The sequence below is a fragment of the Salmo trutta genome, chromosome 23, assembly GCF_901001165.1.
Source record: "Salmo trutta chromosome 23, fSalTru1.1, whole genome shotgun sequence".
NCBI lineage: Eukaryota > Metazoa > Chordata > Actinopteri > Salmoniformes > Salmonidae > Salmo > Salmo trutta.
This window is the reverse complement of record NC_042979.1, coordinates 7,337,299-7,364,501: the sequence shown is the minus strand read 5'-3', so window position 1 is coordinate 7,364,501 and position 27,203 is coordinate 7,337,299. Positions and strand designations below refer to the sequence as shown.

Sequence of the window (27,203 nt, the reverse complement as noted above, 5' to 3'; positions counted from 1 at the left end):
CAGGGGAACTACTTAAGCTTCATAATGTGACAGTTGAAATGAAGAATGCATTCTGCTTTATCTTTTAACACATTGCACAAGTTGACTGCAGGTATTTACTTAAATAGCTACAAAAGTTCAGAAATACTGTAGTTTCAATGGTATTGGAAAAACCATCCTGTGGCTACTTCTAAATCCTTGGTATACTGCCCAAACCTAATTTGGATAGATTTACTGTAACAGAAAATAAACTGTTTCATTCAGATGCACACCAGCCAGTCAGTTTGGCGAGCAGTGTTTTTGTAGTGCACATGTGATGGATTTTTCTAAACAAATGGCCACTGGATTGATGCAAATAATCATTATTCTGCAAGGCATAAGCTACTTTGTCGTTACCTTTTTAAATTCCTTTCCGTCTACTTGAAGACAGTTAGCGATGTTAATGATAGCCTAATGGCTGCACAAAACAGGGCTCGACGTTCAGGTAAATTTACCAGTGGCACACTGGGCCAGTGTCAACTGAAAGCTACTGGCCCGAATGGAGGGGAGAAAAACAAGTATACTGGCCTGGATCAAGCTCTGACAGGAAAGCGAATGATGCGTGCATAATTTCAATTACAGGAGGTTTTCTTTCATTTGCAGGATGAACAAGTAGCCTATACAGGGTTAATACAGACATTGTCGAGTCAAATTCAAGGACTTTCAAATAGTTTTTCAAGCACTTAATTGTAATTTAAGGACCTACATTTTATATTGTATTTTTGTAATAGCCTATAGAGAAGAGAACTCCCCAAATGTATGCAAAAAAATCTGCATCAAAACTTTAAGAATAATGCTCTTGTTAATAGGCCTACCCAATGCCATTCACATTTTTACATTCTAAAATGTCAATGTGTTTGACTAAATAGACAGCATACTCCAGACACAAACACGCTAATGAAGTCCTGTCTGTGGTAGCAAGTCAGTCTCGCCATTTTAAGATTATTGTAACATTAAAGCGAGAAAGTGACCAAAAGCCGGGTGTCCTTTGTTATGTAACGCTTTGTATTGAAAACCAAGTTGAAGACATTTCAATATTGTTTTGCTCATAATATAACCTCACATGGGTTTTACCGCAACAAAATTTCAACTGCGGGAAACAAACGAAAGCGCCTATATCTCTCAAACAGATCAGAAATGAAATTGCAGAATATTTATATTAGAGCAGTAGAACTTATAAATCGGCTACCATGACTTCAATGACTTTTCTAGGACCATGATAACTGAATTGCGCATTCCAAATATTCAACCAAAACGTGGAACTTTTTAGATACCTGGTTTGCATACATATTCTTGCCTTAGCATTTACTGGTAGATGTCGTAATTTGGAACGTCTTTCCTACTCCTACCGGTTATTTGGTCTTCGGTAAGTTGCTCCACGCAACAACCAGCTGTTTGAGAGCTGCACGCTTTCTCTGCCTGACAGATTATCTATAGCCCCCCCGCTCAATTGGCGGACCGATCCGGACCCTGAATGGGGTCAATACGGACCGCCGGTCCTGACAACAAAAAATTAAATGCTAAACCTTTTATGGGGGGGTGGGGGAACTTGGTCGGGCTTCGACCCCTGGTATCATATAAATCAAAACATTTGTGGAATTGCAGGAAATTAGCTTTAAAACAGCAAAACGAATCTGTGCCCCATGCAAAATGTGTAGAATTGCGGGGAAATTAACTTTAAAACTGCAACATTTTCTCTGCCAACAAGAGGGGTTTGAACCATTTGGGGTTGCGAGGTGGAGGTTTGTTACTAAGCCATTAAATGACTATATCCATCCGGACCTTTGCCACCTAGGATATTTTTGTGACCGTACCTTCTGAAATAGTACTTGAGTTCCCCTGATCTATATGCTTTGTGCGTGTGTGATAATCAACATAAAGAACAGTTTTGCTAATCCACTTTTTATAGATTATAATGCCTAGATTAAAAATAGAATTATTATAAACAAAAAAATCCCGCTGCCAAATGTGAGTCAAATGGTCGCAAATGCGACTGTTTTGGGCACAGTATCGAACCCTTGGGTTGCCAACTTTTTGTTAATCACTTCCATAGACCTCACACTGAAATCAATAGAAAGGGGGTAAACGTTTGGTGTAGGTTAGTTTAAACTATTCAAAGGCCACACAAACTTCGAATAATCAATACACGGTTGGTGAACTTTTTGAAGGCTTTTTGAATGGGGGATGTTGATTTTGGGAGGCGTCTGAAATAGACCGCCTCGAATTATCTGTTCCATTTGAGAAAGAAAATGATTGCTGCGTTCTAAGTCCTGTGAACCCCCCAGTGTGTGCATAATAAAATCAACAGAACAAAACCAAGATATTGATCTTGTCGTCGTGTTGGCTATAAACCAAAATTCGATGTGGTTGAAAACCATCAACTTGTGCATTTTTTGTTTTATTTAACTAGGCAATTTAGTCAAAAACAAATTCTTATTTACAATGATGGCGTACAAGGGAACAGTGGGTTAACTGCCTTGTTCAGGGGCAGAACGACAGATTTTTACCTTGTCAGCTCGGGGATTCGATCCAGCAACCTTTCGGTTACTGGCCCAACGCTCCAACCACTAGGCTACCTGCTGCCCCAATTTGTGTAACATATGTTAAATAGATATGGCAAAAATAATTCATCTTAATTTAAGATGATAGTAAGTGAAGCAAACTCACAATTTTTCAATAATCACATTTTTCATTAGTTTAACCATTTAGAGATGTCATTTTTTTTTCCTAAGCACAATTTAACCAGGTGCTCTAGACTAGAGCGTCCATAGGCTCTATGCAGCAGACTGAACATTTGACATCCCTACCAGTAGCACGCTTCCGATTCGCCATTCTAGTGCATAGGCAACTAGGCGTCATACACCACTTTGTAATGAGCCGGAGGCAGTCTGCATTTTAAAAACATATGCTTAATTGTTTGAAACATGAACGTTTTATTGCATATTGAGGCACGTCTTAACTTGCTTCAAAGTAGCCTAGCCAAAATCTAACCAAACCTGCAGGCAATTATTTTATAAAGACTTCCATATGCCATTTAAACCAGAAGCCTTTTTCTCTCATGTTCTGTTGGTTTTCAAATCAACTTTCTTTCATTGTCTAGTAGCCAAAGGCACAATTCTAGTCATATTAGCAACCAATGCTTGTTGCATATTTAGATCTCCCCTCTTTATACATTTCTGACTGATATTTTACTCTCACATGAAACGGCACACAATGGTGTTTTCCCGCTAATTGCATTATGGATCCAAAATTTGTGCGCAATGCCAGGGGTTGTTTTTTTTTCACGTAAAAATTTGTATTAAAAGGCATAAATCTTACTGTGTTTTGTAAATGCAGATCTAAAAGGCTTATTGCAATCTCTACTCCACATCAAGACTCATTTTGGGCTTTAGTTGCACTTCTCCACTCAGATGAGAATTCAGCTGACTGTGTAGCTAATTTTCTCTGGTAAAATACAAGATTAAGTTCAAGCAAAACATTAGATTTGGAAATGTAGCTGGCTACATTCTTTTGATGATAAACATTAGAATTGGCCATGCATAGTTTTTGCAAAAAATACTTTGCTTTTTTATTGTAAGTTCATTTACTTGTGTGGCTGCTAGCCAAATAGCGTTGCACTTCTGATGAAAAGGAAGCTATTTTCTGCCGAATAAATATATATACAGTTGAAGTTGGAAGTTTACATACACCTTAGCCAAATACATTTAAACTCAGTTTTTCACAATTCCTGACATTTAATCCTGTTAAAAAAGCCCTGTCTTAGGTCAGTTAGGATCACCACTTTATTTTAAGAATGTGAAATGTCAATAATGGTAGAGAGTGATTTATTTCAGCTTTTCTTTCATCACATTCCCAGTGGGTCAGACGTTTACACGCACTCAATTAGTATTTGGTAGCATTGCCTTTAAATTGTTTAACTCAAACGTTTTGGTGTATCCTTCCACAAGCTTCCCACAATAAGTTGGGTGAATTTTGGCCGATTTCCTCCTGACAGAGCTGGCGTAACTGAGTCAGGTTTGTAGGCCTCCTTGCTCACACACGATTTTCAGTTCTGCCCAAAAATGTTCTATAGGATTGAGGTCAGGGCTTTGTGTTGGCCACTCCAATACCTTGACTTTGTTGTCCTTAAGCCATTTTGCCACAACTTTGGAAGTATGCTTTGGGTCATTGTCCATTTGGGTCAGTCCATTTGAGACCAAGCTTTAACATCCTGACTGATGTCTTGAGATGTTGCTTCAATATATCCACATAATTTTCCTGCCCCGTGATGCCATCTATTTTGTAAAGTGCACCAGTCCCTCCTGCAGCAATGCACCCCCACAACATAACGATGCCACCCCCGTGCTTTGCGGTTGGGATGGTGTTCTTCGGCTTGCAAGCCTCCCCGTTTTCCTCCCAAACATAACGATGGTGATTATAGCCAAACGGTTCTATTTTTTTTCTTCATCAGACCACAGGTAATTTCTCCAAAGTACGATCTTTGTCCCCATGTGCAGTTGCAAAACCGTATGTCTTTTTTATGGCAGTGTTGGAGCAGTGGCTTCTTCCTTGCTGAGCGGCCTTTCAGGTTATGTCGATATAGGACTCGTTTTACTGCGGATATAGATACTTTTGTCCTGGTTTCCTCCAGCATCTTGACAAGGTCCTTTGCTGTTGTTCTGAGATTGATTTGCACTTTTCGCACCAAAGTACCTTCATCTCTAGGAGACAGAGCGTGTCTCCTTTCTGAGCAGGAACGGCTGCGTAGTCCCGTGATGTTTATACTTGCGTACTATTGTTTGTACAGATGAACGTGGTACCTTCAGGCATTTGGAAATTGCTCCCAAGGATGAACCAGATTTGTGGAGGTCTACAATTATTTTTCTGAGGTCTTGGCTGATTTCTTTTGATTTTCCCATGATGTCAAGCAAAAATGCACTGAGTTTGAAGGTAGGCCTTCAAATACATCCACAGGTACACCTCCAATTAACTCAAATTATGTCAATTAGCCTATCAAAAGCTTCTAAAGCCAAGACATCATTTTTTGGAATTTTCCAAGCTGTTTAAAGGCACAGTCAACCTAATGTATGTTAACTTCTGACACACTGGAATTGTGATACAGTGAAATAATCTGTCTAAACAATTGTTGGAAAAATTACTTGTCATTCAGAAAGTAGATGTCCTAACTGACTTGCCAAAACTATAGTTTGTTAACAAGAAATTTGTGGCGTGTTTGAAAAACGAGTTTTAATGACTCCAACCTAAGTATATGTAAACTTCCGACTTCAACTGTGTATAGTTGCATGCCCCTGATCACAGTATTGTTGCTTGAGGTAAGTAAATATGGGCAGTTATTCTAACAAAGGTGGCGTGTGGGTTTCAATTTTGGGGAAGTTAATTTTCACCATAAAAATGCACATTTATAATAAAGCATTCCATGTATGCTTGCATTTGCAGACTTATTTCCGATGGCCTACTATTCAGAATGTTATGATTGGATAGCCTAAATTACGAGTAATAATATAACTCAATCACTGTTCGCAAAAAATACTTCAGTGCAGCGCGTAGTGGCCTAGAGTACTCTATATCAGCCTGCATTACTTCTTTCTTTGCAGAGTATTTAAAAACATTTTTTTTTTTAATAAACACTTCATGCAATTCTACTACACTTCATGTGACTGGAGACATTTGCAGAATCTTTTTTAAAACAACAGATTACTCTGCTTATGCTGACAAATAGATCAATAAAAACCACGCCAGATCTGTATATTAGACCTACGAAGGGGGGGGGGGCTTCCATCAAACCCAGAGGAGGATTTTTTTCTTCCAAAAACAAATGTGGCACTTACCCAATGATGGTGAATATGCACACTCAGTGGGGATATGGCAGATTTTTCTCTGCTGGTACTTTTCGCTAACTTAAAGACAAATTGTAGTCTTGTCTTCTCTTTACAGCAATATCATTTGTTTTTTGAACTGTTTTTCCAAGATTTGTATTTTTCAATATTGTGATATTCCTGGCAAGGTCTCTATTAATTTTGCTGACAGTCGCAACTCAACAATCATCTATTTAGTATTTGCTGCGGCCCCTCCGACTCAGTTACGCAATTAAAAACAATCAACCGCAAACATATTTTTTTATTAATTATCCTCTGGCCAAAGCATGCTTTCTGGTATAGTAGCCTATTTTGAATTATTTTTATTTCTTTATAGACAGGAGTAAGCTATCATTTTGGCAATTTACTTTAGGGAAAGATTAGCTTCCCCTAGCCTTATTGACGCCCCGCATATGTATTCTAACATCTTCAAATTACTCATCGGAATTCGGTAAGAATGACTCAAGCGTTGCATGTTCTCTTAAGATGAATTACCATAAACTAAATGTGATTTCTGTCATTCTGAAAACAGTGGGTGTATGCCCTAATCCGGTTACACAACCAATGCATATGGGTCTGGTAAATTTCTTAAATGTCCGGTAAATAAAATTGCTGCCGGTCAAATGTCCAGTGCCACATTTTTCAACGGAAACTGTGCTACAGTGGCGTAGTAGGAAAATTAATAGATTATGTTAACAAAGGAAGGAATGATGGAGGAAGATTTTAATACAGAAGTGGTTGTAAACATCTTGGGGTTAGTACATTGAGGGCATTGCACTTCTAGGGTCAATATATGTTAAGTGTTGTTTTTCTGCTCCGTTGCCTCGCTCGCTGTTCAACGTCAAGCACTTCTTGCGTTGTGTGTTTCCCAACAGAGTTCTTCGAAAACTCCCTGCTGGCCTTTCCACATATTTGTTCAATTAGACCACAGGCACACCTGATTCATATTGACTAGTTGAATCAGGTGTGTTGGTAGTGGAAAAGAACATATGTAGAATGTCTGGAGGGCCCAATGAGTTGCACTTCTCTGCGCCATCTGGTAACCTTGGTGGTCACCTCAACAGCCACACCTCCTTCTGTCTGGCATATTTTGGTGAACACACACACAAGCTATTCGGGGGATAATGTTAATTGCATTAAGTTCTTTGCATTTTTATAGATGACTACTTTATATTATCATGACGTGGTTCTGGTGTATTACATTGACTCCTATTGAAACTCGCACCAGTGATGCGAAATTAAGGTGTTAGCATTGTTAAGCCATAGGCTTGTATCTTGATGAATAGACTCATTTATAGAAATTACTTATGCACTTTGGTACCCCACAATTGAGTTGGCTGGGTGGGAGGACTTTCAGGTTTTTGTCTCAGATAACTTTAGCTTGTTGTCTGGAATTGAACATTGTCAATGAAACATTTTTCCCACATCCATGGATGTGTGAACATTTTTAGTAAAGGCAACAACACCACCAGTGAGAGGGGGGCAGGGGACCAGGCCAGCCAACAAGGGTTCTCTGGCTGTCAACGTCTGGCTTTCCCCGGCTCTTTCACAAATATTCTTCATTTGCATGAAAAAACCTGCATTCAGAAACACTTTTTCCTTTTCCCCTCTTTCTCTTTTCTCCTCTTTCTCTTTCTGGTGATACAGGGCATCTATTCAGATTGTGAGAGGGAGGTAGAAAGAACAGCGGAGTGAGCATTGAGGAGTAGCTATGATTTAACACTAACAAGAAGCTCATTCAGATGTTTTCATTTCTTGGCTGTTTTAATTGAGATTTAAGAAATCTCTTCTAGAATGGTACTGTGAATCTAAGATGGAGGAGACCGGGAAGAATCTCAGCTGACTTTCGGGAAGGAAGTATTTAATATACCACACTAAAATAGCTCATGTCCTTTGGTGTAGTAGACTACTAGTACTATTTTCTGCTTGGTTGTAATATGAGCTCTTGACAAACGGACTCCTGAAACCAGTTCCTGCTGTGAATTCTGGGATGTCCAGTGTTCTCTCTGTGCTCCTCCACTCACATGATGGGGATCTATTAAGTGGAGTATCGGGCTACTATTGTTATGTAAGTTAGATCTCATAGGGAAATGGGTTTTGAATTCCAGGCTAGCGACTACCTTCCAAGCAGTCAGTCAAGACATTCACTCACCCTAAATCTTTGGGTATAGAACTATGTGAAGTATTTATTGAAAACGTATTATGGTATAAATTCTGGTATTTTTAATAAAGGCCTACTGAACTTTGTTCAGCTAGTGTGACGATTCCGCCAGCACTGTCGGTTGAGGGATGAGCGTCGCATGGGAGTGACGCCACCTGTCGGAAGACAATGACTGAACCCATTTCAGTGCTTACAGAGGACTCCCTAGAGTAGAATTGACCCTTCAAATGAAAATGGTTTTATCTTTAATTGACTCTTCCCTAAGCCCCGCCCCCTTGGTTACTGTTGCAACCTCAGACAACATTTTCCTGGGGAGCCCCCTTCCCCATTCTAACTAGTGAAGACCCCCCACAACACTGATCTCAAACTGTTTTTAATACACAATAAAATTAAACAGACTACCCCTTGCGAATCAGGTGACTCTCGGGTATGTTGTGGTGGACTGTCAACAATTACTTAACAGGATAATTACATTTTTAGTGTGGCTAGCCACTGGATGGCTCTGAATGCACTGCCAGCGTGCAGTCAAAGCTACTAACAGTCTTGTTCACATTGGCATTTTGAAGTGACTCAAATCAACAAAAAAACTGCATATCCAATTAGAATCTGATCTTTTTCCTGCAGTCTGAACATCCAAAAAGCACATCGCATCTGATATTTCAAGCCACATTTAAAAAAAATAAATAAAAAAAAAATTGGATACAAATCTGATTCCTGGCATTGTGACTGGTTTTAACCGTCAAATCTGATTTATTTGCCCTCAAGTTGTTTTTAGACTTATTTGCCATTGCTTGCTAGCTTCTCTGACAGTTTGACAAATGCAAGTGGTAGCAAACTAGCTTAAGTTACAAACAAATGAGTGAATGTGCTAGCAAGCTAAACAGCTACCCTTTCTAGCTAGTTGACTGCTGTGGCTAGCCAAAAAGGAGTTGTTTTTAAAGTAGAACTGTTTGGCCATAATAACCATCGTTATGTTTGGAGGTGCACTTCACAAAATAGATGGCATCATGTGAAAGGAAAATTGTGGATATATTGAAGCAACATCTCGACATCATTCAGAAAGTTAAAGCTTGGTCGCAAATGGGTCTTCCAAATGGACAATGGCCCCAAGCATACTTCCAAAGTTGTGGCAAAATGGCTTAAGGACAACAAAGTCAAGGTATTGGAGTGGCCATCACAAAGCCCTGACCTCAGTTCCATTAGAAAATTAGTGGGCCGAACTGAAAAAGCGTGCGTGAGCAAGGAGGCCTACAAACCTGACTCGGTTACACCAGCTCTGTCAGGAGGAATGGGCTAAAATTCCCCCAACTTATTGTGGAAGCTTGTGGAAGGCTACCTGACACGTTTGACCCCAAGTTCAACAATTTAAAGGCAATGCTACCCAATACTAATTGACTGTATGTAAACTTCTGACCCACTGGGAATGTGATGAAAGAAATAAAAGCTGAAATAAATCATTATCTCTACTATTATTCTGACATTTCACATTCTTAAAATACAGTGGTGATCCTAACTGAAATACAATACTTGACATCATGGGAAAATCAAAAGAAATCAGCCAAGACCTCAAGAAAAATAATTGTAAACCTCCATAAGTCTGGTTCATCCTTGGAGCAATTTCCAAACGCCTGAAGGTACCACGTTCACCTGTACAAACAATAGTATAAACACCATAGAACCACACAGCCGTCATATCGCTCAGGAAGGAGACGCGTTCTGTAAATCAATCCCAGAACAACAGCAAAGGACCTTGTCAAGATGCTGGAGGAAACCGGTACGAAAGTATCTAGATCCGCAGTAAAACGAGTCCTATATCGACATAACCTGAAAGGCCACTCAGCAAGGAAGAAGCCACTGCTCCAAAACAGCCATAAAAAAGCCAGACTATGGTTTGCAACTGCACATGGGGACAAAGATCATACTTTTTGGAGAAATGTCCTCTGGGATGGCCATAATGACCATTGTTATGTTTGGAGGAAAAAGGGAAGGCTTGCAAGTCGAAGACACCATCCCAACCGTGAAGCACGGGGGTGGCAGCATCATGTTGTGGGGGTGCATTGCTGCAGGAGGGACGGGTGCACTTCACAAAATAGATGACATCATGAGGAGGACAATTATGTGGAGATATTGAAGAAACATCTCAAGACACCAGTCAGGAAGTTAAAGCTTGGTCGCAAATGGGTCTTCCAAATGGACAATGGCCCCAAGCATACTTCCAAAGTTGTGGCAAAATGGCTTAAGGACAACAAAATCAATGTATTGGAGTGGCCATCACAAAGCCCTGACCTCAATCCTATAGAACATTTGTGGGCAGACCTGAAAAAGCGTGTGCGAGTAAGGCCTACAAACCTGACTCAGTTGCACCAGCTCTGTCAGGAGGATTGGGCCAAAATTCACCCAACAAGAAATAAAAGCTGGAATAAATCATTCTCTCAAATATTTTTCTGACATTTCATATTCTTAAAATAAAGTGGTGATCCTTACTGACCTAAGACAGGGAATTGTTACTAGGATTAAATGTCAGGAATTGTGAAACTGAGTTTAAATGTATTTGGCTAAGGTGTATGTAAACTTCTGACTTGAACTGTGTATATAAATAAACTTGGCTACCTAACACACATTTGGAGAAAACTAGTTATATTAGCGAAGTAGCATTGGCATTGATTTCAATTGTGGCCAGTTGAGCTAGCAAACCCAGCTAGCAAACAATGGAGCCAAAGTATAATTTCAGGCTTTGCATTTCAGGAATTAGTTGCAAGTACCCCTGGTGTACTGATCAATTATTTAGCCATGTAAACCATTTTTTTATCTCTCAGTTTTTGCCACTTGCCTAATTAGCTTCCTTGCATTTGGAACGTGAGCGTGTCTGAGGCTGGTCAGACCCGAGCCTGCTTAGTAACAGTTGCGATCCAACGGGGCATTGCGATTGGTTGCCCAAATTTCAGGGGTTGGGTTTCGCAAAGTGTCAATGATGAGTTATTTTCATTTTGTCTTTGGCTATTCTATACGTTTCTCCCTTTTTGATTTAACTATTTTTTTTGGGTGGGAGGGACAACAAAAAATCTGGTGAACACTAGGCTAATTTGTTTAAATAGGATTGTTTTCATGTTCATTAGATCCTTTCTGTCTGTCTTTCTCTAAGTTAACAGGATAATGTATAAACTAATAGTCCATCTCCTATTAGCTTAGAGGGTTAACCCAATTGTGTAGGTTGTTAAATCATTGTTTGATTTTGGTCCTGTGTGTGTTTGCCCCATATTTGTGTTTGTCATTATTGATTCTCTGGGGGTCGGTTTTGTGCTGCTGTCATTGTGCATTGGTTCCCCCTGCTCCCCTCCTAACCTCCGCCCCGGTCGGTGGTGTGACCTTCAGGGCTCTCTGACCTGCCATTCCAACCCCCCTCATCACACCCCATCACCCCGCTCCCTCCCTGGTCTGCTGTCCTGTGCCTGGGGCTCCCACCAGCACCCCTCACAAAAAGAGCCCTAATTGCCAGAAGAAGCAGCTGTGCCACAGAGCTGGAAGCCAGCCAGCCAGCATCGGTCACTGCAGAACCAACCACGGAAACAGCAAAACAAGGCTGGCCCTGGTCTCGCTGCCAGGTGATTGGCTGTACCGGGTGATCATGTGACCGGGTGCTGGCTGGATGAGCTTTCAACGTCTGACACAGTTGAGGGAGATGGGATGGAGAATGTCACTGCTACCGAAATGGGGTAAGGTTTCCTTTCTGTGTTTTTTTTTTTTTTTTTAAGACCCCCCTTCCTTTCCATGATGGACAAAAAATGGAGAGAAACGTTTTTTTTATTCTGTCTGTTAATGGGGATTAGGGGCAGGCAGGGAGCTGCTAGTGTGAATAGTGAGGCATAGCCACTAAGCCTTTTGTTTTGATGGTTGGTTGGTGAGAACGAGAGAGGCAGAGAGCGAGGCAGGGAGAGGGAGGAAGAGGACGGAGGGTGTGGGGGATGTGCATTCATTGCATGTATCCTCTCTACTCTCACTTTATCATCGCTGCAAGGCCTGTGTGTAAAAAAAAATATATATATATATATAAAAAAAAGGCCTGCGTTGTGCTTGAGGAGAAAAGGAAAACAAGTGAAGATTTGGAAAAATTAGGTGAAGGAGAACCTGCTCATGGCCAAATGCCCAAAATATCAGTGCTGCTGGTGTGTGTGGTGTACTAAGATGGTGGAGGAGAAGAGTGGGCTGGTCCTTAGGATTCTGCTAGTTAGCCTAGCTACCGGTTATGCTCAAACAAAGCAGACATGTCATTGTGGCTGTGTGATGCTGTCTTTCTCTGGATGCTGTAGGGTTGCTATGGGGTTGGTTTGTCGGAGGTTGTCTTAGTCTGTGTTGACATCGTCATTGGTTAATCCCTGGTTGTATTGTGCTGTGTAGCGCCGGGTTAGTTGGGCCAAGTGTAGGCTAACGCCACTAAGTGGCTGCCTACTGTTTCTTTGTGGTGTCAAGGGAAGGGCATTTGACGCTCTGCAGCTGACTGCAGGGTTTTTCTGGTCTAGCTATCTGCTTAGGGGGTATCCACCATACAGTGTCACACACACAGAAAACCTTATCCATCCAGTGTAGTGCTACATTCCCTGCCAGTGTCAGGCGAGAGGGAAATGTGAGCGCCTGCCTGGTTGTTTTATCGTGTCAAGATGGAATTCTCATTTGGAGAGAGGAAGGCGTTTACATGGTAGGTAGGATGCAGAGAGAATTGGCTCTGAATTGGAAACCATTATTGATGGACCTACACAAGGTGGATCTTTTTCATTATTCATTTTAATGCACCTGCGTGCATCACCTGGTAAAATGTAGGATTTGCTCAATTTAAGCAGGGGATGCATTTTGAGAACATTGATGTAATATTCATGAGGTAGTAAGAGGCAGTCCTCTTCTTCCTCAGCCCCCTCTGTTGTTCTTTCATTTGCTCTTTCCCCCTTTTGCTTCTCCTTGCTCGCACCCCCTTTAAACCCTTTGTATGCAAAATTTGACAGGTTTATATAGTAGTGCTATTAGCGGTTTGCTTTGTTCAATGTTGCTTTGTTTTCTCTAGTGATATTACTGACTGGTTTTTAGTGGGCTGAATTCTGTGGGGGCATAGCTAAGTATGCAGAGGGAGTGGACATGGTAAGATTCTAGATTTTTATGTTATTTTCTTTTTACCTACAAGCTTTTTGTGTATTGTGCAGATGGGCATCAGTCTACATTGTATTGGTCGGTTGGAATATTCGTAAAATAAAATAAAAAATAGCAGTGTGTTTTCATCCGTGGACTAGCCTACTTAATGCACACTAGTGTTTCACCTAGAAGGGAATCAATGTAGCCTACTAGCCTAATTAAAATCTCAGTACATTAGCCTAATATCTGCAGGAAATAAATGACTAAATCTTGAGAGGCTATAACAGTATGCACATTATGGGGCTGTATGGAGAAGTAGGCGAATATGGAAATAGTGCGATGATGCAGATGGGCCTAATTGATCATTCGATTTAGAAACTGATTTTGGATGTAATTGCTAATGCAATTATGGAACTGGAAAAGGAAAGGCAATAACTAGATTTCAGTTGCATACATTCAGTTGTGCAACTGACTAGCTATCTTCCCCATTGAGGCTTGTGTAATTTGTATTACAATTTGTTGAACTATCTGTTAGGAAGGTAGGCTATCTAACACAAACAGCTGTATTCACTATAATATAATAGTTTTAATGTTAATACGACACTGGGGCACAGTGAAACGATCATCGCAGCATTGCAACCTCATGATCCCAGCCCCCTTCAGAGTCAGCACTATACTGGCTGTTAAATTATGGTGATGATAAGCGCTCTTTTTTTTTTTTATGGCAGAGGCTGGAATTGAATCTCCAAAATGGCCGCCAATTGAACTACCTCAGTCTGCATCAGCAAACAGGGGCATGTATTGTCTCACCTGCAATTCTCCCCTGTATTGTAAATGCATTAAGTGGCAGTGTATCAATAAAATAAAATGTCCCTCCCCTGATCCAATTTTGGTGATGGTGGTGTTTTAGAAATGTGTTTTGGTTACCCCTGCGCATCAGCCAGTGCATTGACAGAATTCACTGGGTTGTTCTGGAATGTTGAATTTTATGCTTAAATGGTTCTGGAATGCTCCTGAGTGTTCTTCTCTGCCCATCCTGTGTATAGGCTCCATCCTAGTGAGGGCAATATTGACATTTACAGACTCACTGCCCAATCAACCCAGCCTAATTGACTCGCTGAATTCAGTTGGATCAGCATTGGAATTGCTTGTCTTGTCTAGAACTTTGTCAAACAAATCATTTTAGCCTTGGGAACCAGAACAATGTTGCAACCAAGGCCATGGTTCAGAATTACTAATGGGGCACTGAAGTTGATTGGATTAGTCATTGTCCACTAGTGTGTAATATAGTCCACTGTGTAGGCTAGTCAGTTAGATCTATGCTGTATGCTTGCAGCTGAAGCCTTCTGCCACGCACAACTGGCAAAGGAAGAGATCCCAAAGGCTTACATGTAGGCCTGCATGCCAAGGCCATTGCTGATATCTAACATGTCACTGATAATTTAGTAACAATAGTGACACATTTTTCCACCGCAGTGATCTAGTTACTTCTCGCCCGCTTGCTGCTTCCCTCCACCCTCTCTATAATGGATGATCTAAAAATACAAACTTTTCCTCAGCGAGATGAGCGAGTGCCCCTCTGTCATGTTGAGTTGTCTTCACATGGCAGTATGGGGCTGTGTGGTTGTCTTCACATGGCAGTATGGGGCTGTGTGGCGTGCGAGTAATGGTGTTCCCTTAGCTGCCAACCCCATCTTCTGTCTTCTAGAACTCATCGTCTCAGCTGATTTCCGCAAGAGCGAGGTTAACACATTTATAAGCCTGCCTTTAAACGTGGCCTAGTTGGAATGCACTGCGTGGTATGTGGTCTTTAGTCTCATACATCAAGTGTATAGCCTACATATTGGCCCTAAATTGCACGGAGATGTTGACGTCAGTGGACATGGCCTATGTTGTATGGAATATCAATATCATGTTGTAGAATGTGCTTAATCTGCTTATCGTTATGATATACGTTTTTCTGTTTAATTAGGTAGTACCGCTTATGGCCGTGTCCATTGAGATTGGAGTGGATGTCATGTCCGTGGTATTTGGCAATTAACCACTTGACAGGTGGGATGGCACCGTTCTGCTCTGTCTACTGCTGCCCTTCTCATCAGTGTCTGCCTGTGGATTGGGCTTCCTTTGCAGTGAAGATTATCAGTTGAAATAATTTGACCATCCATTTTATCATCTTTTGCTGTATGTTCTTTATTCTTGTGTCTACGCGGTATTGTTTCAGAAGACATTTAGCTAAAAGGGGGGGGGGGGGGATGCAGTAAAGCAAAATCTGCCCGGGCGTAAATTATTCACAAGTCTAGTGTTTTCCAATCTGTGTGGATGTTAGAATTGCTCTTATCCCAAAGCCGTATCAGGCATTTACAATTCTGATTGTCTAGATCTGACCCTACTTTCTCAAATGTTTAATTAAATCTTGCGTGATGCCTTTTATTTTAATACGATCCACTGCTCTCTCACTCTGAGCTACGTGCTTGGGCCCTCGAGCGACTGGCCCTGTCAAGGCTAGCCTAAGTCCTGCCTGTGTAGCAGAAAATAGCTTTAAATTATCATCTAGGCTAACCATTGCTGAACATGTATTTACCATGGAGCTATCAATGTAATGGTGATGGATTATTAAATCCTTCATAAATTCACTATTTTCTCTTATGAGATGGATATTAATTGACATTACTTGTCATGATCATTCCATCACCTCTGACTGTAATGTAATTTTACACATCAAGAAAATGTAGGCCTATGGATTAATGGCAATTAGGCAACGTCTGTTTCATGGGCAATTTGATAGGCGGAGCTGAAAAAACCATAATGGTCGTGATGTGTCCTCGTCCTCTTAGGTCAAGAGGTAGTCCAAGATGGCTGCAGCATCTTATGATCAGCTGCTGAAGCAAGTGGAGATACTGAAGATGGAGAACTCCAACCTTCGACAAGAGCTTGAGGACAACTCAAACCACTTGACCAAACTGGAGACCGAAGCCTCCAATATGAAGGTAAAAGGCAGAAAACAGATTTTCGATTATTTACTAAGAACCCATGTTTGTTCGTTAAGGCACACTGAGGCAAAACATTTTGCAATGTAAAAAGGCAAACAGGCTTTATTGGATAAGTACAGATGATAGGCTCTCCCCATTCCTTTTTCTAAGCTTTTCCTTCCGTTTCATGCCTACTGAACACAACCCAGCCTTTCCTCTTATCTTGGACTCTATAAAATTAAATGTTAACTACAAAGTAGTCGTTTTTTTTGCATCAATCCATTGCCCATTTTTTATTTTTTGCAAACTCTGCAATCACATGAGTGCAGCAGCAACACTGGCCTCTTCCTGATGCTCAATTGCATTAAAGGCTAACTTCACCCAAAAATGGACATAAAAACAACAACAAAATCCCAGAACTCAAAAATGCTTTTTCTGCACTAACCACTGATCTGTCTATGACAATGCCCTTTTGTTTACAAATTTAGCCACAACCATGCATAATGCACATTCCCTAATAATGACTAACTTCTTATAGCAGGCATTATAGAAAATGAACACAGGTCTCATAAACAATCTCAAGCACAAGCCCACGTGCTAGTGAGTAGCCAGCTGATCGTTATATTTCAAGTCTAGCCAGCTTGGATCTATTTGCTTGCAAGCAAGGTAGAACAGTTTAATTGTAATGAACACAACCTTCTGTCCATCTCCAGCTGTTTGATCAGCAAGCTAGCCTGTCCACTTTGTTCAGATGTTGAAATCAAGTGGCCTACCTTATTTCTCGGAATGAAAACGAGTTGCCAATTCCTTTATATACGTTTTTTTTTTAATGCTCATTGCACTTTTTATAAAACGGACTAGACAGCTAGTATAAGTCTGTGGCTAAAATGCTGCTAGTGGTAATACAATGCTGCGCGCAACAAACTGAGCATTCATTTTCCAGAATCAATGTTCATTGATGCTCCCGTTTTAGTAGGTTCTGCTCTTTGTGCAATTTGACGAATTGAAACATAAAAAGGATATTGCTTGGAAAAGGTTAACCTCTCCTCTATTACAGTAAAATGTCTCAATGCGTTTCGGTGTCCATATGATGGATTATGTTCGACCAAACTTCCAAATACCGAGTTGAAATGGCTTGTTGTTAGAGAGGAACAAGTGATCTTTCATCTGTGTTGTTGTGAGTGGCAGGGGCTTGGTGTCTGTATGAGGGGGAAGGAGACGAGGCCAAAAAGACATGAGAACAAGCGGACATAAAAGCTCAAAACGAATAAAAGAAAAACTTTGGAATATTGTTCAAAAACATACATTCTAATTAATTTAATGTAATGCCCAGCCCTATTTACTAGCTGTCAGATCCTTGTTTTCGCCGTCATTGTTTTAAGTAATTCCTCTGAAATCTCATTGGAGGTCCAAGGGATCTCCATTGATCCTCTCCTCAAATGCACTTTGAGGTGTTTTGACAAAATTTGGTTACTGACACTTTCAGACACAACCTAAGTCTGTTCATGAGAGGAGCTGCCATCCTGAGCTAGACTGCTGAATGTCTCTCTCACACATACACAGACAGAGTGGTTGGATGTGCCAGCCTGCTTGGTTGCGTAACTGGATGATGTGACCTGGCAGGCTGAGGATACAAGAGGTGATTTAACTCCCAGGGCTTTTCTCTTCTCACAGGAAGATTTTGGTTCTCAACAGTCTCTGCCAATGTCTTCTACCCCACAATGTACCCCTGGGTAGTCAGTGGTGCCATCTCACATTAGGGAGCGCTACTCTCTTACGTGTAGCAGTGAATGTAGTCGGGAAACACGCTCCAATATACTCATCTCCTGATAATGCATTTGTAAGAAAGAGGGACAGAAAACAAGAGAAAAGTGGATGTGATGATGGTGTAGTTGCCCAAATTGTACCAAGGCCATTTTTGTTTCTCAGGTAAAACTCAAAGCTTACTGACCCTGTTTCTCCACACAAGAATATTGAGCCTATTATAGGGCAGCTGCATGATAAGAATGGGGGATATACTCCCCGTGTGTGTGTGTGGCCTGAAATGCTTTTCTTAATGTACTATATGACGATGCAATACTGTTCTGTGTATAGACCTACTAGTTTACAGACATTGTCTGGGCATTATGGAAATGTTGTCTAATGTAACAGTAACCCAATATGACCGCCCATTCACTACTGCCATATTTTCTTGGATGCAAATAGCCGGCAGTAGAAGATTACTCCATGCATTATTCATCCTAGCCAATTTACACGCCAGTATGCTATATAAAGAATCTAGCCACCCAGTCCCTTTAGCAGGGAGGAGAGGGAGCTTATCTGGACCTTTATCTTCCAACTTCCCCCACTCATTTTCTTTGATTGCATCCCAAATGGCACCCTATATGGTGCACTACTATGGGCCCTGGTCAAATGTAGTGCACTACATTGCCATCTATTTTCAGATTTCCACATTTTGTTGTTACAGCCTGAATTTAAAATTGATTAAATTCAGATTTTGTGTCACTGGCCTGCACACAATACCCCATAATGTCAAAGTGGAATGATCTGTGTTTTTAGACATTTTTACAATTTAATAAAACATTTAAAGCTGAAATGTCTTGAGTCTTAAGTATTCAACCCCCTTTGTTATGGCAAGACTAAATAAGTTCAGGAGTAAAAATTTGCTTAAGTCCCATAGTAAGTTGCATGGACTTTGAATATCCCTTTGAGCATCCTGAAGTTGATCCACCATCCAAAGTGTAATTAATACACCCAGTCACTACAAAGATACAGGCGTCCTTCCTAACTCAGTTACCAGAGAGGAAGAAAACTGCTCAGGGATTTCACCGAGGCCAATGGTGACTTTAAAACAGTTGAATGGCTGTCATTAGGAGAAAATTGAAGATGGATCAGCAACATTGGAGTTACTCCACAATACTAACCTAATTGACAGAACGAAAAGGAAGCCTGTACAGAATAAACATTTTCCATAACACGCATCACGTTTGCAATAAAGTAAAAAGTAAAAAATGTAAAGAAATGTCTGAATACAAAGTGGTATGTTTGGGGCATATCTAACGCATTACTGAGTGCCGCTCATATTTTCAAGCATGGTGGTGGCTGAAACATGTTATTTTGGCATTTTATTAGGAACCCCATTAGCTGCTGCTTTTGCAACAGCTAACTCTTCCTGGGGTCCACATGAAACATGACATAATACAGAATATTTATAGACAACAGCTCAAGGACAGCACTACATTAAAAAAAGTAGCCTACATATTAATACATACAGAAACTATCTGGGTCAAATAGGGGTGAGGTTTTGCTTTATCTGTTTTTTTGAAACCAGGTTTGCTGTTCACTTGAGCCATAGGAGATGGAACTGAGTTCCATGCAATAATGGCTCTATATAATACTCTATGCATTCTTGAATTTGTTCTTGATTTGGGGACTGTGAAAAGATCTCTGATGGCATGTTATGGGTATGCTTGTCATCGGCAAGGACTAGGGAGTTTATTTCTTTAAAAACGGAATAGAGCTAAGCGCAGGAAAAATCTTGATTGTCTGCTTTCCAATATACTGAGAGACTAATTCCCCTTTCAGCAGGACAATACCCTAAAACACAAATGTATGGCAAGAGTTGAAAATGGCTGTCTAGCAATGATCAACAACCAATTTGACAGTTTGAAGAATTTGTAAAAGCCAATGTTTACAAGCCAGGTGTGCAAAGCTCTTAGACTTGCTCAGAAAGACTCACAGCCATAGGTGATTCTAACACTCCATGGATGGAAGGCCTATCAAGTTTGTGTTCACGGCCAACTTGTCCCTAGTGTCCTACATGCCAAAGAAAGGGGTGTGAATACTTCTGTAAATTAGATTTCTGTAATTCTAAAAACATGCTTACATTTTGTCATTATGGGGCATTGTGTGTAGATCCATCTCCAAAAAGTATATTTAATTCATTTTCATTTCATGCTGTAATACAACAATGTGGAAGAAGTCAAGGGGTATGAATACTTTCTGAAGGCACTGTACATAGGGAATAGGGTGTCATTTGGGACGCAGCCTCAATGTGAATGAAAGAGAATTTGGCTGTGCAGCGACACCAACTAACCAGCCAGCCCCCATCTCTTTCTCACCCCAGAGGCAGGCAGCGCTCCCTGGGCTGGCTTCAGTATGCCAGTGCATCCCTGGAGAATGGGTGGTGCTATACTATGCATGCTAATGTGGAGATGGCTGGCTATGGGGGCTCCCTACTCCTTCCCCATGAAGTAGACTATCTTAAATAAGACATCTGTTTTATCCCCCCCCAAAAAAACAAAACAAAACCTTGCACTTGTTGACTTTGCTGACGAAGTCTCTGGTACTTACTGTGATTGTCTCACCTAGCTATTAAGATGAATGCACTAACTGTAAGTCGCTCTGGATAAGAGCGTCTGCTAAATGACTCAATGTAATTAAGGACAAGATTGCGTATCCTTTCCTGAATCCCAAATCAACCCCTAGCCTCTACCCTTTTGTGTTGATCTTACAGGATGGGAGTTGGCAGGTCGCACCTATCTTGCCCTCCTGATAGACTGTGGAATTGTTGCCATATTGCTTACACCGATCTAATCCTCTCTGATCTAATCAAATGCCTAGACCATGCGGGCTAAGGGTTGATTTGTTATTCAGTCTGAGAGCTTACTGCTTTTGTAGAGCGTTTTTGCCATGTTGCCTTTCCATTTCCCTGTAATAATAGTGTGTACGGAATCAGCATGTAAGGACTTGCTTTGGTATATTTTTGGTACAAGCATAGTCAGTCATTAGCTATTAGTCATTGCTGGGGAGAGTCTTGCAGTATGTGTCATCAGTCTTACTCGCAGTATCTGAGACTGTCTACACACTTTCCAGTAGCTTTGGAGCTGGTTGGGGTTTGCCTCTCTTTTAGGCATTTGAGTGAGGGTCTCTGTGCTGCCCTTAGCTGGGGAGAGTCTTCCTCTGTTAGTCATCCAACACTGATGAAACATCCTTTCATCTCAGGTTTAGAGCTGAGTTTGGGGTTTGCCTCAGTCTCACTTTTGGGTGTGAGGCAGGGGGTCTGCCGGCTCTACCTTTTAGAGTGGCACATTCAGCACTTAGCTATCTATTAACAATTCACTCGATCAGGTCTGCGTAGTCTGTCTGCTCTGGCGCAAATGTAAAATCCTGCTAACTCAGTGAATTTAGTAAGCCTAGGGCTATGCTGCCTGCTACTCTGCAACCAGATATTTCACACTGGGGGGAAAGTGGCTGGCGCACCCTTTTGTGTAGCTGCAGATACAGTATCAGCCTGGGTTTGGCTTAGGGATTTTGAGGAGATATCAAATAAGAAAACGTGTTAAACAGAAATGGTAATATTCAAGTTTTAATAATTGTCACGGTTGAGCTAGGCTCTCTGTTCCATGATCTAACCAGACATTGATGCTGTAAACGGTTAACCTCTCTAGGGTAGGTGGGACGAAATCGTCCTGCACTATTCAACAGCCAGTGACACATCAGAGCGCCAAATTTAAAACCACAAAATGTCATAATTCAAAGTTCTCAAACACAGGACTATTTTACACCATTTGAAAGATAAGACTCTCGTTAATCTAACCACACTGTCCGATTTCCAAAAGGCTTTACAGCGAAAGCAAAACATTAGATTATGTTAGGAGAGTAAATAACCACACAGCCATTTTTCAAGCAAGCATATATGTCACAAAAACCAAAAACACAGCTAAATGCAGCACTAACCTTTGATCTTCATCAGATGACACTCCTAGGACATTATGTTATACAATACATGCATGTTTTGTTCAAGCAAGTTCATATTTATATCAAAAAACTGCTTTTTACATTAGCATGTGATGTTCAGAACTAGCAACTAGCATACACACCGCAAACTTCCGGTGAATTTACTTAATTACTCACGATTAACGTTCACAAAATACATAATTATTTTAAGAATTATAGATACAGAACTGCTTTATGCAATCGCGGTGTCAGATTTTAAAATAGCTTTTCGGCGAAAGCACATTTTGCAATATTCTGAGTAGAAGGCCATCTAGGCCATCACGGCTAGCTAATTTGACACCCACCAAGTTTGGCCCTCACCAAACTCAGATTTACTATAAGAAAAATTGGATTACCTTTGCTGTTCTTCGTTCTACTAAATTGGGTTTAGCCTAATACTTGGCCTAGGCTGTAGTAAATTAAGTCTTTTGTTGGTTAACGGTAGCCTAAGTAGTAAAATCACAATGACTGTAGTGCAAAGATTCTGCATATCCTAAATAGGGGGAAGGGTTATAATTTGCAACCAAGTGAAGTATTAGGCCTGTCTTGTAGTAATATCACCTCCATAGTATTCCTTACTGGGGAGAACCCCTGTTGAGATCATAACTAATTAGGTAATTCAAGGGGTGGATAATGTTTATGACTAATGGATGAGATTACAAACAGTCTGCCTTTTCCCCTGTGGTAATCCAGTCTCATATTCATCAGAAACAGTATCTTCCCCCCTGGCATGTTTAGAGCATGCTTACACACACACACACACACACACACACACACTGCTGCTTCTGAGGCGCTTCCTTCCCTCTGCACCTCAAAGAAGGCAGGATGTCTTTTTTTTGTCTTTTTTTTTTGTCTCTCCCTTCCACACATTGTATCTAATGAATGTGCCTCTCATTTCCTGTCCTCCAGCCATTTCCTCTCTCCTCAGGGCCCAGGGGCTCCAAAATGCACCTTATCCCCTTTATAGTGTACTACTTTTGACCAGGGACAATAGGGTTCTGGTCAAAAGAAGTGCACTATGTAGGGTATAAGGTACCATTTGAAAAGTAGTCCCTATACAGTGCACTAAGGTGCCATTTGGGAAGCAACCAGGCTCTCACAGCTGCAGGGAGACGAGAGCACAAACATCACACTCATCATCGAGTAAAGAGCAGGCTTCCTCTCTTTCCTACCCACAAGCCAATTACACACAGCACAATGAGCTCCATTTTAGTTAGATAACTATGGTTACAAACACTCACACAATTTGGACTTATCTTATACAGCCTACTTAACATAAACCCTAAAGCTTTAGATAAGTACTACACCTAAACATTTTCATTCATGTTATCCTGTATGTGGAAAGGAATTCTGTCAAGTGAAATGTTGTGTGTGCTATATTTTAAGTTCCTGGCAGAAGGTTTCTGAAGAAGTTGGCTGACTTAAATCCTTGTGACAACTAGTGGATCATTCCCAGTGACAACTGTCAGGCCTGGGCTGCATCCCAAATAGCACCCTATTCCCTACGTAGTGTGCTACTTTTTTTTTTACCAGAACCATGCAAACCCTGGTCAAAAGTAGTGCACTATATAGGAAATAGAGTGCTCTGTGGGACACAACCCATGTTCAGGCAGCTCTGGGATCCAGATGGGGGAAGGAATAATTTCAGTTAGTGACAGTGTCCTGTCATGCCGTATCAGAGTGTGGCTTTGATTCTCTTCATGTCATGTTCAATCAAAGGAACAGTCACAAGATGACTCAGCAATATGACATCATCAAAGGTGTGTGTGTCTTCTAGGGCTGACCCCAATTAGTCGACTTGTCGATTGTTTGTTCGTTAGGCTGTTGGTTGGCTCGACCGTTTTGGTTCGAAAATATGGTCGGAGGCTCCATCTGGAGGGTGTGACGCAATTGCGGAGGCTCCAGAGGTCAAATCGAGCTCTGTACTGCATCGCCATGCGCCTCCCATATCTTTTAACAATGCAGAGGGCTCTGTATACCTCCACATTGAAATGATTTGTTGACGGTAGGTGGGGGCAGTACATCCTTTATAAACACAAACTCACTTCCTTGATAACAGCTCTGCGACGCACAAGTATGAATGCCCTGACTTCTGCTGAGGCCGTATCACCGTTAATGCTGCATGGTCAATGCAGACGTCGGATAGACCATGCACCCAGATGCACAATGCGAGCTCTCCCACCAATTTGTCCACATTCATTGTTTCATAACTTTGTATGAATTGTTTGCGTTTTGATTGTTGGTGTATGTAATGAGGAATTTATATATCACCAGTAGTACATTTACTGATAGATTTTAGTCATTTAGCAGATGCTCTTATCCAGAGCGACTTACAGTAGTGAATGCATACATTTCATTTCATACATATTTTTTCCCGTACTGGTCCCCCGTGGGACTCGAACCCACAAACCTGGCGTTGCAAACACCATGCTCTACCAACTGAGCCACACGGGACCGTTAATTCCTATAATTTTGTGCAGGACCCAAGTTAATAGTTGATACAATGTTTTAAGTTCGTTGCAGACAGACCATGTGTTGCCAATGTGACTTATGGGATATTTATTATCAGGATGTTTTCTACCTTCAGGCTGCAAGGTTTTTATTTGTTGCCTTTATGTAGGCTATTTTTACATAGTTGGCACTGGCAATATAAGTTACTTTTTAGTTTAATTTAGTTTTGGATTGAATTTTGTTTATCCACATGACAATGATTTTGACACATGAAGACAAACTGTTTCACGAAAATGTGCATATGAAAACCATAACTAACACACAGATCAGTAGAAATTGTAAGATAAATTGGCATTCCACATGAAAGGTTGGCCACTCCTCGTGTAGCCTATTTACCGGCAACTTCAGAAGAGCAATGGCAGAATCTGCGAAAGCCAGCAGGAGTGGGAGGAGAATAGTTGGGGTGTAGGTAGCTTAGCGGTTAGAGCGTTGGGCCAGTAACCGAAAGGTTGCTAGATCGAATCTGTCGTTCTACCTCTGAACAAGGCAGTTAACCTCTCTTGGGTAGGGGGCAGTATTTTCACGTCCGGATAAAAAACGTACCCGATTTAATCTGGTTATTGCTCCTGCCCAGAAACTAGAATATGCATATAATTGTTTGATTTGTATAGAAAACACCCTAAGGTTTCTAAAACTGTTTGAATGGTGTCTGAGTATAACAGAACTCATATGGCAGGCCAAAACCTGAGAAGATTCTATACAGGAAGCGCCCTCTCTGACCATTTCTTGGCCTTCTATAGCCTCTTTATCGAAAACAGAGGATCTCTGCTGTAACGTGACATTTTCTAAGGCTCCCATAGGCTCTCGGAAGGCGCCAGAACGGGGAATGATGACTGCAGTCCCTGGCTGAAAAACAGTAGCGCATTTGGAAAGTGGTAGATCTGAGAACAATGACACGGGTGCGCGCGTGCATGTGAAGACACCATTTTCTTCTTTCAGTCTTTGAACGAAAACAACGTCTCCCGGTTGGAATATTATCGCTATTTTACGAGAAAAATCGCATAAAAATTTATTTTAAACAGCCTTTGACATGCTTCGAAGTACGGTAATGGAATATTTTGAAATGTTTTGTCACGACATGCGTCCGCGCGTCACCGTTCGGATAGGGACCTGAACGCACGGACAAAACAGAGGATATTTGAACATAACTATGGATTATTTTGAACCAAAACAACATTTGTGGTTGAAGTAGAAGTCCTGGGAGTGCATTCTGACGAAGAACAGCAAAGGTAATCCAATTTTTCTTATAGTAATTCTGAGTTTAGTGAACGCCAAACTTGGTGGGTGTCAAATTAGCTAGCCCGTGATGGCGAGCTATCTACTCAGAATATTGCAAAATGTGCTTTTGCCGAAAAGCTATTTTAAAATCTGACACCGCAATTGCATAAAGGAGTTCTGTATCTATAATTCTTAAAATAATTGTTATGTTTTTTGTGAACGTTTATCGTGAGTAATTTAGTAAATTCACCTGAAGTTTTCGGTGTGTTTGTTAGTTCTGAACGTCACATGCTAATGTAAAAAGCTTGTTTTTGATATAAATCTGAACTTCATTGAACAAAACATGCATGTATTGTATAACAATGTCCTAGGAGTGTCATCTGATGAAGATCATCAAAGGTTAGTGCTGCATTTAGCTGTGGTTTTTGTGACATTATATGCTAGCTTGAAAAATGGGTGTCTGATTATTTCTGGCTGGGTACTCTCCTGACATAATCTAATGTTTTGCTTTTGTTGTAAAGCCTTTTGAAATCGGACAATGTGGTTAGATAAAGGAGAGTCTTATATTTAAAATGGTGTAAAATAGTCATATGTTTGAGAAATTGAAGTTATAGCATTTTTAAGGTTTTTGAATATCGCGCCACTCGATTCCACTGGCTGTTGACTAGGTGGGACGATTTTGTCCCACATACCCGAGAGAGGTTAACCAACTGTTGCTAGGCCATCAAATAAGAATTTGTTCTTAACTGACTTGCCTAGTTAAATAAAGGTCAAATAAAATGGTTGGGTCAGGTTATTTTTTTTCTTTCTGGTTATCTAGATCTCTGGCGCCCTCTTGAGGCGTTTGTCTTATTTCATAAATCTGTAAGTTTATAGCATCAGACAAGCTCAATGCATATAGTTTATTTTATTAAAACACATAAAGTATGTTTTTATATATGTAAAATACACGTTTAAAATGTTCAACCAATCCGGACTACTTTTGGTCGACCAACACTTTTTTTGGGGGGGGGGGGGCAGCCATAGTGTCTTCACAACATAGTCTAATAGCGCCACTAGCTGGGTTGAAACAGTCTTACACACAGTTCCCAAAACAGACAGGTTTTTATGATTCAAGCCTTCTTAAACACGTATCTTGGAACTTAAAATTGTTTTGAAATGTTCTGAGTTGGCAAGTTACACAAGTGTAAAATCCTTGGGGCCCAGATTCTTTTGAGAGTTCTCTGGAATCCTGTGGAAATTCTGTGTTTTTAATAACGATTCAGACGTGACAATTAAGCATTTCCAACCAATGAAAAGCTTTTTAACTAGCCATTTTGTCTATTAAATGATTAAAAAAATAAAATAATTTAAACATATTTCTCAAGTCTCATTTCTGGTCTGCCATAATCCTAAAATTACTCTAAACAAATCTATGGTGATGTGGGTCTCTTAAGTATAGCAGTTAGGATACTTCACTCATTAGTCTCGTAGTCTAAACCCATCATCCTCCACGTCTGCCTTCCCACGACAACATCAATGCTTGTTTTTTCCATATTGTGCATCACCCGTCGTGATATTTTTTTACGTCTCATT

At 40.8% G+C, this 27,203-nt stretch overlaps 1 protein-coding gene across 3 annotated transcripts in view; it reads left to right on the top strand.

Annotated features, from left to right (window-relative positions):
- Positions 1 to 27,203, top strand: part of LOC115159183 (adenomatous polyposis coli protein) — a 59,338-nt gene that overhangs the window by 5,078 nt on the left and 27,057 nt on the right. Inside the window, exons 1-2 of one of the 3 annotated variants that reach the window (XM_029708653.1) lie at positions 11,620 to 11,747; positions 15,987 to 16,139. The exons of 1 other annotated variant lie outside the window; for it this stretch is intronic. In XM_029708653.1, the coding sequence (XP_029564513.1) occupies positions 16,005 to 16,139 (135 nt within the window). In that variant the 5' untranslated portion in view covers positions 11,620 to 11,747; positions 15,987 to 16,004. Of the gene's footprint in view, positions 1 to 11,619; positions 11,748 to 15,986; positions 16,140 to 27,203 lie in introns of those variants that run through there. One more of the 3 variants, XM_029708652.1, reaches the window with a different exon arrangement.